The 14,276-nt window shown below is 52.1% G+C and overlaps 6 protein-coding genes across 6 annotated transcripts; 2 read left to right on the top strand and 4 right to left on the bottom strand.

The window, feature by feature from the left end:
• Positions 1-986: 986 nt before the first annotated feature.
• N7482_000343 (uncharacterized protein) lies at positions 987-2,975 on the bottom strand (the record flags this gene model as incomplete). Its single annotated transcript, XM_056682468.1, has 1 exon — positions 987-2,975. One exon carries the CDS (start codon positions 2,973-2,975, stop codon positions 987-989), a length of 1,989 nt encoding a protein of 662 aa, XP_056546074.1.
• A 1,524-nt stretch (positions 2,976-4,499) lies between these two features.
• On the bottom strand, positions 4,500-4,871 carry N7482_000342 (YqaE/Pmp3 family membrane protein; the record flags this gene model as incomplete). The annotated part of the gene is made up of 3 exons (XM_056682467.1): positions 4,500-4,521; positions 4,583-4,717; positions 4,855-4,871. 3 exons carry the CDS (start codon positions 4,869-4,871, stop codon positions 4,500-4,502), a joined length of 174 nt encoding a protein of 57 aa, XP_056546073.1.
• A 1,186-nt stretch (positions 4,872-6,057) lies between these two features.
• Positions 6,058-8,336, bottom strand: N7482_000341 (uncharacterized protein; the record flags this gene model as incomplete). The annotated part of the gene is made up of 4 exons (XM_056682466.1): positions 6,058-7,132; positions 7,195-7,841; positions 7,899-7,983; positions 8,068-8,336. The coding sequence occupies 4 exons, from the start codon at positions 8,334-8,336 to the stop codon at positions 6,058-6,060; spliced, it is 2,076 nt and encodes a 691-aa protein (XP_056546072.1).
• Positions 8,337-8,797: 461 nt separating this feature from the next.
• N7482_000340 (uncharacterized protein) lies at positions 8,798-10,426 on the top strand (the record flags this gene model as incomplete). Its single annotated transcript, XM_056682465.1, has 2 exons — positions 8,798-8,953; positions 9,002-10,426. 2 exons carry the CDS (start codon positions 8,798-8,800, stop codon positions 10,424-10,426), a joined length of 1,581 nt encoding a protein of 526 aa, XP_056546071.1.
• A 283-nt stretch (positions 10,427-10,709) lies between these two features.
• N7482_000339 (H(+)-transporting V0 sector ATPase subunit c) lies at positions 10,710-11,664 on the top strand (the record flags this gene model as incomplete). Its single annotated transcript, XM_056682464.1, has 6 exons — positions 10,710-10,726; positions 10,852-10,864; positions 10,999-11,128; positions 11,208-11,364; positions 11,439-11,542; positions 11,606-11,664. The coding sequence occupies 6 exons, from the start codon at positions 10,710-10,712 to the stop codon at positions 11,662-11,664; spliced, it is 480 nt and encodes a 159-aa protein (XP_056546070.1).
• Positions 11,665-12,764: 1,100 nt separating this feature from the next.
• On the bottom strand, positions 12,765-13,869 carry N7482_000338 (mitochondrial 37S ribosomal protein mS38; the record flags this gene model as incomplete). Its single annotated transcript, XM_056682463.1, has 2 exons — positions 12,765-13,453; positions 13,527-13,869. The coding sequence occupies 2 exons, from the start codon at positions 13,867-13,869 to the stop codon at positions 12,765-12,767; spliced, it is 1,032 nt and encodes a 343-aa protein (XP_056546069.1).
• Positions 13,870-14,276: the final 407 nt, after the last annotated feature.

Here is a 14,276-nt window from a genome sequence, read left to right as displayed (position 1 = left end):
CTTTGCTCTCATGGTCTCAATCACACCAGATACACTTTATTTGAGTATATACAGGGGGTTCCATTTGAACAAACCAGAACAGAATTTAAGAATATTAGTGAAGATACTGTAGCGCAGCCCACCATAATTTTCCAGCCCTATAGATCGACAATTTCCCTCAAGAAGAAATGATGGCTTTGCTGCAGTCAAATCTATAACGAGGGATTCTAGCAGTACTTTCTAGCTTAAGCTTATTTATCTAGGTCTTTAAGAGTGGTTATAGCAAGAACAGTACTTCAAACGGCGATTAGGTATCTAGCTTATCCCTATTTCCGTAATAATGGCGGTTTTCTAAATATACACTTGTATCTTTATTGATGTATCCTCATAAGATAAAGATATTGAAAGAGCTCGTGTAGAAGTAGTTGTAGGAGTATTATCTATTACGATATCATCCGAACAGGTTTCTTGGGTTACCGACGTCTTTCTAACTATGTTGTGTATTATGATAATAGTAAGAAGAACTGTCGGGATTCTCCACAATTAGGAAGACAGAAATTGCCTATAAATAGCATTGTACCGAATATCACTGTTCATCGTGCTGCGGTTCTATTAGGCTTAGGTATTACCACTTGTTGTGGTACGGGTTGAGAGCTGTCTACACCCGCCAAGGTCAGTAGCTGTGGATTCAATGACTAGATCCCCAGAGTAAATACAAAACGGTAATCAGGAAATGGAATGGAAATCTAGGACCAAAACAGGACTGCCAGCAGAAGAATTCACTTGTCCAAAAGCATATATCTATACAATGGCGTTTGTCATCATGCATGATGCAATATACCAGCCGAGGTCAGGTCTGTACACCAAATAACGAAGTCGTAATATACAGAAGATGAAAGCGCACCAGATGAAAGCCAAAGCCAATCTGGTACCATAAAGAGAAAGGAGAAAGAGAAAGGAAATATGGAGAAGAAAAAGAAGGAACATGAAAACAATCCACCCCCGCCTCAATCAACCCTTAAGATCAAATCCTGCCCTCTCTTCGAAGGCGTCAAATTCGGGCCTGTCGCCGACCATCTCTGCGTCTCGGCACCCTGCGGCCGTTTCTTGGGGCTTCGCGGATACAACACCGTACCTGGAGAAGCTTCTGATGGATATGGAAGTCCCACAGACGGGTTTGGCGCCGGGGGGCGTTGACGGCCTCGCTCGAGCCAGAAGTCCTCGGGACAATATGGTGTGGCGACTTCATTGGGTGGGCGCGGACTGCTGCGGATCTGTACGCGCTTGATGTCGTCTCCGCGGACTACGCGCGGCCGCGATACAATTTCCGCTGCAGGGCCGAGGCCGAGGCCATGGGACGGCGGGACTCGTGTAGACGGGCCTGGCCCTGGTCCTGGTCTGGGAACTGGAGCTGGCGCTGAAGCTGAATTTGGTGTGCCGAGTGACATGCCGCTTACGTTGCAGCCTTGCCCGGTGCTAAACGGCGTTGTGAGATGGGTGTTTGCAGAATTGCGGTGGGAAGAACCGGAACTGTTATGCGGAGTGTTGTCGGAGTTTGAGAGCGGGGAGCTGCGGAGAGCGGTTGTGGAGAAGCCTGGGGTGAGGGTTCCTTGGTGGAAAGCTTGTGCTGATGGTGGGATGGGAGTTTGACTCGGGGTTGGTCGCTGGAGAGCTGAAGTGCGCAGGAACTTCTGGGCTGGGAAGCCGTTCTTAAGAGCGCGAGGGTTGGCCGGCAGTCCTGTCATCACGTTTGGGGATTCGGATCTTTGAAAGCCGTTTGGTCGCTTCTCTAAGGCAGCTTGTTGAAATTCGTCTTCTTCGAAGAGGGTATCTCCGCTGATGGGGCGATGGCACCATTTCAGTGGCTTGGGGTAGAGCCCAGTGCTTTGAGTGGGAATTAGCTCTGCGAGCGTGTTCTGCGAGGATAATGTCCTCCTTGGTGAAGTCTCCCAGTCGTCTTCGGAGCTGACAGCAAGTCCGACTTGTTCTTGTTCTCGCAGCTTCTCTGTACTTGAAAAATACCTTATGATGGCGGTAGGTGGTGGAAGTTGCGAAGTTGGCGTGTGAGTACAAGGTAGCTCTGACGCTTCTTGATGGCCTCCGGCGTGGCTGAATGACGACGGTCCTGTCGGATTTGGTCCTGGAGCTGGTGATGAACGCCGCGAGGGTGGCTGCGAAAATCCGGGAGGCTCAGACATTGTGCCTCCAATCTCGAAGAAGTCTTGGTCTGAATCTGGAGCTGTTGTACGGTTCTTCCGCCATCGTTTGCAGCAGAAGAATACAGCCACTCCAATGATGAAGGTACCAGCCACCCCGGATGCAACCGAGACACCAATGACCGTGCCTGCACTGACATTGTGCTTTGCACTGCCGTCATTTGACACAGATGATGTAGCGGTGCTGGTGGGAGTGGTCGAGGAGAGATCAGCGCTGGTGGTTGTAGAGACCACTCCTGAGTCTGATGTCGGTTGGAAAGTAATAATCGGAGAGGTGGTTGTCGTTGGACTTGTGGATGTCGTTGTCGATGTACCCAGTGCGGTATGCGAAGTACTTTGAGATGTTGTACTGACACTTGTAGTTGCACCCGCCGTCGTGGTCGTCGAGCTCGGGGGATCGAACGTTGTGGCGGTGATCGTAGCATGTGTTTCGGGGATAGCACCAGACACCGAGTCACACACACGGTAAACACTCGATGCCTTGCTGGAAATATCCTTTTGCGAACAGAGAGCATATAGACAGCTCAACGCTGCCTCTCCCAGTGTAAGCCCGATGACCGTTTTAGTCCGACAGAGGCACTTGATGTCTGACGCAGAGGCGCATTCATCGGAGGTGTACTGGCCCTCAATGAAATTACTGACGCACGTCTTGGCGCAGTCAGGAATAGCATTCCAGAGAGAAGAGTCCGAAGTATCACTGGTGTTATCTGCGCTCGCTGTACACAGGGCGACTAATGGGAGGACCGCAGCGAGTATCCTGTAGACAGGAGGGAGGAGCATTCTGTGGCGACACTATCCCTCGTGAGCTAAGTCTTCTTCCCCTAGCGTGAACCGAGTGGACCAACCTATAAGCTATCTTGCGTGGGAATGACTACCCTTGAAGCCATAGGATCTTTGGGGTTAGCATTATCGAACTCAGATGCAAAGCTGCGCCAACAACGCAATATGAGAAAGCAGGTAGGATCCACGAGCAAAGAAAGAAAATGAAAATAGAAGGAGAACCTCTTCGCCTGCAATGAGCCAAGGATCCCATAGTTAAACATCAAAGGTCCTGTCGATGCGCGGCCCTACGCGCGAGGCAAATCCCATCCGACATGACGATCTGCCCAGCGGACCAAGCAGACCAGTTCGACCCTGGACCTGAAACACGGCTGGTGCAGCGGTGCTTGTGTAGGCGCCAGTGTGAAACCAGGCGACCTCATGAGGACCCTAGTTCGTCGATGCAGGCGAATCGTTGTCAATGTGGAGCGCCCTGACTGCTTTGGCGCTGGTTGGGTGGATGCGGCGTTGGCGCCTGCGATACGCGCCGGGGCGAGGGGTGGGCGTTTGCCGTGCAGCGCGAGTCGACTCGAGCGCTGGGAGGAGTTTCAGATCGCAAAGGATTATTGTTGGATGATCCTTTACGATTTATGGAGAGCCTCTGTGGGGCCCCTGAATGAGTTCCGGGGTCGGGCTGCTTTCTCAACTGATGTTGCTGGTTGCTGGCGGTTGGGTGATCGGCGTCGGTGTTGTGCTGAACTCCGCGAGGCTTCTGGAAATCGATTCCACGCTGACATGGAGCGACTGACATGGAGCGCGTGGCTGCAATCCATGCTACGTAATATCAGACGATCTGCTTTATGCGCTGTATTATTTTGCAACGCTGGTGTGGGTGGGCTGGCGCCGCATGTTCCCGATTCCACATAGTCTGCTGTATAGTCTGCTGCCGTTCAATCGCCTACGCCAATCGCCTACGCTAATCAATAACACACATGGCGTTTCCCCGGGAAATTGGGGATTTGGGGATTAACAGGAGATCAGTGAATAGTTAATCTCTAGCCTTCCAGCGAGGGCATCTACACGCGATTCCTGGACCGCCATTGAAGGGTTTCGGTTTTCAAATAATTGCCATTCCATCGTAAAAGCTAGCCGACCCCGGGCTAAGATGCACAAGCCCTGAAGGTCACACAATATGAGAAGGTATCATTTGAAAAGCAAGAAAGACGAAAACGGAGACAACCCGGCAAAACCAACATAGACAAAGGAAAGCATAACAATAACCAGCGAGACCCACGTGACGCTGCCATAATTAGGGAATCATGGACATCGCAGCGATGCCAAGAAAGGGGGGGGAGCTGCAGGAGGCTGGTTGTTCGACCGGACCTCTGCGGAAGCACGGTGGCCCCGGCGCCCAGGACATGCCTGTTGCACCCACAACCCAGCACAATCGACGCCATGAAAGAAATGTCACTCTTCGCATGCTGTTTCAGAGCAAGATTGGCCGGAACATGGGCGGAAAGGCGGCCGGGGGCTCCGCTCGGCAGTCTAGTATTTGAAAATAATGTACCTGCGAGCAGGTTAGCGAGGTGCTTCCAACCGAGGTCCTGGGCTATCGGCTGATCACGTACATGGCGTGGATGATACCGGGGATCCAACCCAGGATGGTCAGAAGGATGTTGATCATGAGATCCGCACCACATCCGCGCTCCAGGAAGACACCCAGAGGGGGCAGGATGATGGCGAAGATGATCTTGCAGATATCGCTGTGGGATTGAGTCAGTTTGGCCGTTTCGCATGGTCGGGCAAGAAATGCGGGCCATCAGACTGCGGCGCTGCTTTGGACAGCTCCGCGTCGGCAAGCAGTATCTGACATTGACAGCGCCAGGAGGGGAGCACTTACGAGGCAGTGAAAGGCATGGTGACGGGTGGTTCTGGACTTCTGGGGACGAAGATGGGGATGGAAGAGACTGGGAAGAAAGAGACGGGAATGTGGAGAGTGGCTCTTGGACGGGAGAGATTGGGAGAAAGAGACGGGAATGTGGAGAGTGGCTCTTTTAAACGGAAACGCAGGAGCAGGCAGGTTCACTGTTTCGGGAGCTCTTGTTCTATTGCGTCATGACCCGCCACATGTGGCTCAGGCGATCCCCATTCTTCCCGGTAATTTAAGTTCGTCAGAGTAGCCATCCCGCTTTCCCAGACGCAGTACAGTTAATTATGGCGGCCTGTGGCGCAGCACGGACATTAGCAGGCCCCCGTTTCCTGTTCAGTGGCGTTTCCTGCTCTTCCCCTGAGAGTACTCCGTACTCCGTACAGTAACCGCCTACTACAGCGTGGGGAATTACGAAATTACGATAGTCGCATCCTCGGCCTGGCCACACTCCACCCACTTCTCCCTCCCACCGACAGGATCTGCTGCATGTTCTTCTTTGGGCCCCAATGGCAACGAGCAGTCTGCATACGGCTGCAGACTCCATCCCGAGCTGCCCTATCCGCGCCCCCCGTTTGCTCGTTGCCTGGCTGACGATGCTTGGCACCCTGACTTTGGCTCAACGAAATGTCGCACAGGAGCCCCAAAAATAAGAATAATGATAATGATCTAGGACAGGGACAGGGACAGGGACAGGGTTCACCGTACCAGTGATAGTACTAAGGATATTCGCCATAGTCCTTCGTCTCGTAATAGCGCCATAGCGCCATAGCGCCGATCCTGGGCCGCGAACCCGACTAGTTGCGCACGTACATCGTCATCTGTGGCGCTAGCCTGCCAACGGCCCAGCCCTATAACAATTTTGTGCCCGCCCCCACTTGCCAAGGCCATGCTGCAGGCTCGCAGCGCCAGTGACTTCCCCTCGCCTCAATCAACCAGGTTCGTACGGAACGGTGGCTGGAGGAACAACAAATAAGACCGAGCACCAGGCACGAAGATCGAGCCCCTACCGCAAGTGCGCCCGCATGGTACGAGTGATTTCGTCACTCGGACTCGAATTCCGCCTAGTGGCTGGTTCAAGCAAAGCGGAGAGCAGATAACTAGGCTAAGGTCCGAGTGACAAGGGAAGGAACTCTTAACGGGCGAGCGTGGTTCTATTTTAATTTACCCGGCCCATCAGACATCCAGCTGCGGGTTGAAATCGACGTTTTCGAGCAGCGAATTCCACTGCGGTGCATCTAGCTCGGGCGCCACAGCCACAAATTCAGACCATAGCTGCTCCCAGCCTGCTTCATCAATATGGTTGAGTACAACACCCGTCAAAGAGTCGTCGGTCATCATCGTGGATGATGGCGGAATCGTGGTGGGATTGTCGGCGCCCGGGGTCATCATAGAATCCACAACCCCGTGGCCAGTAGACTGGTTGGCCCGCATAGCAGCATCTTTACCTGCAGAATGAGATGCTTGTGGCCGGTGCTTTTGAAGCGTAGACATCAGCGTTTGCAGGTTCTTCTGGATCCCTTCCATCAAGTAATTTGATTCCTGCTTCGACTTCTCCAGCGTCTGATATGCGGCCAGTACTTTGGCCTTGCGATCCGCAGCGTCCGGCGCAAGTGGATTGAATGATACGTCCATGGCTAGAATCAAAGCCGCAAAGAAGACATGATGCATAACCGTCCAGAACCGTGCTGGTTTCAGACCAAAATCGGTGTCGAGCTCATCCATCGACCGTCGCAGTTCCAGCACGGTCTGGGCAGACCGGATGCACATCATGTGAGAATATGCATAATTAGAGTTCATGATCCCCTCGAGATGATATGGCCGGTGGAGCCGGCAAAGCCGGGTGTGGATGCTGAAATGGATGCTGACTCGCTGCCAGGCAAGGTAGGGCCGTTCTTTGCAGATCCCCCGACTTTGCTCGACACTGTCGGGGTCCAGTCTGAAATGGACGGGAAGCTCGTTGATGAGATTATGGAATTTGGCATCGAGGGCAAGGATGGTGTCATAGTCGGGCTCTGTAGAATCCAGTAGGATGGACGGTAGGGCGTCGATGACTTCTCGGCACAGCGAGGAGGACTTGACTCGTATAATAAAGGCAGACATGGAGGTGGGAATGGACATAGGAAATTCTTGCTGAATGCCTGAGGATGTGATGAATTCGTCGTCCGTGTTGCTCGGTAGGTTCACGTTCATATGTTTGGGCTGAAAAGTGTACGCTCCTTCCTGGGGCCCACCAGAAAATGAAAGAAGCCTATAGGTGGTGGTCAGCACTATTTCAACAGACTGGAATATATGGAAAGGGTCAGTACCTACCAATCAGATGCCACCATATTCCACCACATACGTCTCTGGACTTCAATATCGATCATATCACATCCCTTCAACCTCCGCTCCTCGCGACATCTTGCGGTATCTAAACGATGGATTTGCATTTCTCGTGAAATCAAAAGACAACGATGCCGAAGAAGATGGACCTTGAGTGGGAAACCGTCAGTGTTCATCAGCAGATGAGCCATAGTACCAGTAGCCACTAGAAAGGTAGTCGATGCTTGGACAGCACGATGAGGGTGATCCAAAATGGCCAAAGCAACACGAGTGTACGCTATGAAGGCCGCCTTAGCTTCCTCGCGAGTGGAATTCAACTTCTCAAGCAGCTGGGGAGTCCACACCAGTGCAGCCCCTGCAAAGATGCTGAACAGCAACATCAAGTCCGCCGCAGAAGGCTCCTCGCCTTCAAGCAGGCACTCATATGTCGCCTCCATCAAAGATCGGGCTGATGGGATGTGGAGGACTCCAAATGTTGGTTGCAGTGTTCTTGCAAAGTGGTCGAATAGTTCTCGAGCCTGTCGTAGGGGAGGGAACTTCCGTGTGATATCAATGATGGTTGGGCTCTCATCATTTTGATCCTGGGAGGCCAAGAGATGATAGCTGAATGGAGTAACATAGTGGGAGCTGAAAGTCTGTCAGCTACATTAGTATACATGAAAACTAATTAACCCAATATAAGCTAGACTCACTGATCCTGCAGCCGAGGGTATTCGCTGGCGCTTATCAGCCAGAACTTGAAATGGATTGGGCCTCTCAGCCAATGCTTCTTCTAGCCTACGGATCCGAAACAACAGCTCGTCTGAGTTGCTTTAAGACCTTTAGCTGGTGATATATCAGACCAAAGCTAGAATTACGTACTTTGCAGCCAGCTCCGATCGAGCAGCAGGCTGTGGCGCAGCCGTCAGATCAGAGCCAAGAGCAGTGGATCCCATCGATGCGTCTGGGGCACCTGCATCTTCCAGGCTTTGGCCGGGGTATTCGCACGAGATCTTCCTGAGGACGCAGTTCGAGCATGGCTGCGTACGATCGCAACGCCGTTTTTTCTCGCGACATGCACGGCATGATAAAGGTGGTCGGTTCCATCTATGGACCATCGTAATGGAATTACCTCTGTTATCCCGTTTCATGTTGCATACTCAGAGGATCAGTTATGATGTGGCGGGCGGAGGTATGTAGATCAGGTGTCCGCGGAAATCCGCGGGGGCTATTTCTTATATAAAGCACAATGGCATCCAATCATGAAGGGAAGTCCTTCTCTGGAGGGAACCAATGAGACCCCACCTCCAATTGAATACGGAGTAAGCTGTAGTCTAATAGCAGTTGAGGAGAGGGGCTGGAGGAGCAAGGAGAGAGTCCGCGGGCTGTATGCCAAAAGAGGTTTAGCGTTGTATGCGTTTTGTGTGACAGAACGGCAACCTATCCAACCAGCCAATATTGTAATGAATACTTTCCCATTACTGGCCATTCTTCAAACCCGAATCTTCGTATCGGAGAGTCGGGACCCTCGCGATCCGGCTGTTTACTTGCGCACCATTACTCTACCAGATGTCCATGTCGTGGTGTCGATGACTCCCGAGTGCTGAGCTCCATGTCTCTCCGGCTTAGCCCCAAGTTGGGCTCGCTAAGCGTGTCGCGCAGCTTATCTAGAGGTCGGCGGAGCTCGGGCTACTCCAGCAGACGGTATATCACCAACAGCTACTCTGCATTCGCATACACCTGGCTCACCAAGACGCCAGAAGCTATTGTGAGCTCCTCGATGTCCCAATGACATATCGCATCTTCTGACGAATAGCTCAAGAGCCCACAAGACATCTTATCGTCCCTTCCATCCTCCCCGACTCCGCTGCTTGCCAAAGATTCCGTCCCTGTACTCCTTGTTACTCCGAGCTTTGCCCACTGGCTCGATCCCTCCGATGACTTTCTTCCCAACCTGATGTGCCGGTTGTATGGCAACGACTCGAGCTCGACCCTTTACGGTGTTGCTGCCGTGATCGATAAGATTCCTACCAATCAAACACCAGCCGATAAACCAAAACTGGAGGGAAATGAAAGCTCTGTTGTGAATGAACTGGAGTCTGAGGGCCTGTCCCTCTTGGTTGTTGATAAGGAGAATGTACAAGGAAAAGCTGCGCCTACTCGGCGTATTGGAGGACCTGCCAGCGAGGACGCCGATCTGGTGGTCTCAATTCAGGGAAGACCGGTCGCCCGAAATTCAGTACGCGCTACTCATGAAATTGGCTTGCGTCTATCAAATACCGTCTTTGTCAATGGAAAGGAATCGACTCTTGTCGGGATGCGGTGGGCTCGTGATGCTGCTGCAAATGCAGTTACCCTACACAATACGATCGATTTGACAAGCTGCTATATCGCACCTACATCAGCTGCTTCCGACATCAAACCAACTCTGACACTTCCGCTCTATCCTGTTGGTGAACGGAGAAAAGTGATCGCCAGCATGGGAAATATTTTGCGGCAGATCTCAAAATCGACCGATCCGACTTCCAATGAGCCAATTCCTGCGTCCTCGGAGCTGGAGAAGGATCTCCCTCGATACATTGAGGAGCACAATATCATGGATCAAAGGGTCTCCGTCTGGGCTCTGGTTGAGAACCCCAGCATCCTGATTGCCAACCAGGATTCCTCTACCCAGGATCGCGTGGTACAGTCCCTGCATCAGGGCGGTAAACTGCACCGTGTCATGAGTGGAGGTGGTGGATGGGGAAAGAAGCAGGGCCTTCTTTCCCTGGATCCGGAGGTTAGCTTTCCAGGCACAACTCGGCGGAGGGAACTGGTTGGCCTAGACCAACTTTTCAAACCCAAGGCAGATGCTGAATTGGATATACCACCGTTCCTTACTAAGAGCATGGTCGGAGACGATCTTTCCCTGTTATCGCAGGTCGCAACAGCTGGCGATTTCATCCAATTCTTTGTGTCGGTGGACCCGGCATATTCGCTTCATGCTGTCCCCAAGGATGCCAGCCTTGCTGATAGCAGCATCACCTACCGCTTTGGGGTTGTCTCGCGTGCGGAAGAGCTATCTTCGCGCGATACAAACGATGGAGAAAAAGATATCACTGTTGTACCGAACTCTTTCGGAGCACTATCTGAGAAGGCGATTGCCTACGCTCAGCCTGTGGCGCAAGGAGGAGCAACATCGGAATCTAGTACAAAACTGGATATCCCAGGGTGCCGGGTCATCCTGAGTCCTGTATCATAGCGAGCCTGTAGCATAAAGCATGTAACAATAGAAACGATTGACCGCCAAAAAAAAAGAGATGCCGAAGTGGACGTATACTACTTGGTGGGAACCTCTCTTAGCGCCAAGACCACGTGACTAAGCACCAGCGTGGAGGCCTCTGACCTCGTAGCACTCACCATCCTCTCCGACCACAGAAACCTCCTCGCCCACGGCTTGAGTTCGCACATCTCGAGCCTCCTCCTATCAATTCAAAGCTCCAAACCCCTCTTGAGACTCTTGTTGAGCCCTCTTTACCATCAAAATGGCCACAGAACTTTGGTACGTTGTCATCGAGTCGCCTTCAGCCCCTGGGTGGTTGACAGCTATCGGCCGTCGGTCCTGCTGTCTCGCCCTTGGTTATTTGCTACCATTGATGAATTATTGCTGACATCTGTCGTGATTAGCCCCGTCTATGCGGTGAGTCTAGCTTCCTCGATCCCGTCACGCTCGAGTTCGATCCGTCGTCTCCCGTGCTTCAACGGACCCCCTCCACTTTCACAACCATACACAGCCAGAAGAGCTCGACGGGATGACTGATCTTTGATTTATAGCCCTTCTTTGGTGCGCTGGGCTGCACGTCCGCCATCGTCTTCACCTGCTTCGGAGCTGCCTATGGTACCGCTAAGGCTGGTGTCGGAGTTTGCAGCATGGCTGTCCTCCGCCCCGATCTGATCGTTAAGAGTACGTACCGCCCAGACTCTCGAGAGACTTGAGGTCTCATGATCCTTCGTTCATGGTTTGCTGATGAAAATACTTCTAGACATTGTCCCCATTGTCATGGCGGGTATTATCGGTATCTACGGTCTGGTCGTGTCGGTCTTGGTCGCCAACGACCTGACCCAGAAGCTTCCCCTGTATACTGGTTTCATTCAGCTGGGCGCTGGTCTGTCTGTCGGTCTGGCTGGTCTTGCTGCTGGGTATGTCCACTTGACTCCTGAATGATCGACCCCCAAGTGGCTGTTTCATGACTAACGGGAATCTTGTACTATAGATTTGCTATTGGTATTGTCGGTGACGCTGGTGTCCGTGGAACTGCTCAGCAACCTCGCCTCTACGTCGGAATGATTTTGATTCTCATTTTCGCTGAAGTCCTGGGTAAGCATTTCCCAGCCTTTTGATGACCTCGGTGGTTAGTTCTAACTGGATGCTGGAATACAGGTCTTTACGGTCTGATTGTCGCCCTTCTCATGAACTCCCGCTCGAAAGCCGTTTGCTAAACGAGACGCGTCTCGTCGCACGCCGAAGACGTATCTTGTACTCCTAGCTCCCTTTGCGAGGTGGGGACCATTCGTTTTCCAAAGTGCTTTTTCTCAACGCCCTCGGTCACGATGTAACTTTATGTCAGGACTGGGGGCAAGTATGGTGCAAGAATGGAAAATGTTTCGGCTGTGTTGAATTCATTTGACTCTGGAAGGGACTTCTCTTCGTGATTATCCGTGGTATGTAGAATCAGGAAATAACTACCAAGCATTGAATCCCGAACTGGGTGGAACAGGTTGTGGGTAGATATTGGATTGGCTTTTAACATTGCATGAATGCGCGCTGGATTACTGTACTTTATATGGGTCCTCGTCCCGGTCTGGGACTGGATTCTCTTCCCTTTTCATTCGCAGTGCACAGAGATCTGACAAGTTCCTCGTCGATCTGGATGCGCCCTGTGGACAAACCCTCTCTCACACTTTCAATTCCTCTCGGTTTGGCTCCTTCTTGTCTTTTCTTTTTTTTGGTTTGATGGGGGTTTGTATTCGTTATGATATAGGAATCCCGATTTGTGCATTACAATAATTCTTTCTGTTCAGCTGTAGAAGGTCATTTGAAGCTTATTATGGAAGGATGCAAATCAGTATCTCTGAGCCAAAGTCTTTGATATTTCTAGCGCTGTCAATCCAAAACATGACAAGGGCAGATCGCAAATACAGAATGGCAGTAGCAAACCGGATATCAAGAGTACAGAATCTATTGGACAATCCACCATGCATGAGGGCAACAATGCCACGTATAAAAAAATCTCAACAGCTCTTGGCCACAGTGGGGTTCAAACCCGACAATGAGGTTCGAAGGGAAAAGAGGAATATGGATAGAAATGGATATTTGATAGAGTATAGGAGAGCGGATAAGGGCAAAAATAGCAGAGGACGAGAAGAGAAGCTCCCGCAATGTACTGAAGACAATAAAAGACAGGATATATGCCCGGGTAAACTCGGACGATACTAACCCTCAACCCAGGACGATGCAAGACGCAGGCCAACAGATGCATCCGAGACGAAACCGAACGAAAGGACAGACAAAGGAAACGATGAGAGGAAAGGCAAGAAATCTAAGCCTTGTCGAGTTTCCGTCTAAGAGTGCGTGTCCTCCGCATCAGCTTCTTGAACTTGTGCTTCTTCATCTTGACCTTGCGCCGTCTCTTAGTGCTGATGGCGTGCAGGGTTCGGTTATGGCGCACACGCTCGATGTATGTCATGCCAGAGGTCGAGCCGGTCGGGGCATCAATAGTGACTCCGTCGGCGGGATCCTCCACATCGCTGCGCACAAAGGGGCCCGTAGACGCCTCGTAGGTCTTGCGACCATCAGCATGGCGCTGCTCCCGGATCGTCAGCACGGTCGAGTAGGTCGAGGTCTCCTGCTCGGTCAGAGCGTCGGCCGAGGTGTTCAGGTCCATGGGGACGGGAGGAGGGGGAGGGTGGAAGGGGCGAAGGCGGCGGGTGTATTCCTCCACGGTCATTCCGGCCTCGGGGCCATCCAGCATGCGCAACTCGCCATTCGCATCGCTTGTGAAGCTTTGGTGGAGCTGGCCGAACTGATCTTCGGACTCCGACATGGCTGGTGCTGCGTTCTCCATGGACTGCACAGTCGAGGAGAGGGTGAAGATGACATCTTCAGGCTCGTTCTTGAGGAACTTCTTTGAGAAGATCGCATCGAAGGCTTCGGGGGTCGAGGTCGGGGGGACCGTGGTGGTCACGGAGATCGGGCGGTGGATGGAAAAGAAAGAGGCGACATGGACATCTGTAGCATAGGCGGTCAGCTATGAACCACCAAGTGAAGGAGAAGGAAATAGTTCAAAGCTCCAGGAACTAACCATGCGGCTGGCGGTGCTGGGTTGAGGGGACACTCGGAAGCTTCAAGAATGCCGCATGCTGCTGGCTAGCTTTCGAAGAACCGTTCCGAGCGCCGTTCTCCTTCCCACGTCGGCGGGCAGCCTTGCCTTTCTCACCAGACGAGTTCACACCTTTTGCCGGGGTCGAGGTATCCATTCGGCGAGAGCCATCACTGGGCGGGACCGGCGGTTTGGAGGAAGAGGAGTACCGACGCTGGTGCACATTTCGGGTTGCGCCGAGCACGGCAGAAGATATGTTCTGGGCAGAACGAGGTATGCCGGACAGAGGCGCCCATGCAGCCCGGCGTAAGGATGTTGACAACATGGTTGGCGTGGGACCCAGCAACTGGGAAGACGGTGAAGATAAGTCTCGATTGAAGGCGAAATCGTCGGGCCGGAAGTCGGCGACTCTGATCATGCGGATATTATGTAATGTTAGAGCCTCAGGTGTCATTTGATCAGAGTAGATCAGCCGCATCGACGTACAGGAACTACCAATCACAGTTACGTTCTTGATCTAGTGCTTGTGATTGAAATCCAAAGAGCAGAATACGGAAAGGCTTTGTAATATTGACTGCTAAATGAGAAGAGTAATAATTCGAGTTCATTCGAGATGAACATGTTGGAACAAAGAAATTCGCGATAATACAAGGGGCTTGGTCGTCACGTATAACACATCTGCAATAGAACAAGTGGTATCATCCCGCATGGTAAGAGAAATGAGACGAGAGA

Source organism: Penicillium canariense (genome assembly GCF_028826845.1).
Source record: "Penicillium canariense strain IBT 26290 chromosome Unknown utg000001l_segment0_segment0, whole genome shotgun sequence".
NCBI lineage: Eukaryota > Fungi > Ascomycota > Eurotiomycetes > Eurotiales > Aspergillaceae > Penicillium > Penicillium canariense.
Note: the sequence above shows the minus strand (reverse complement) of the source record. Positions and strands in the feature narration are given on the sequence as shown.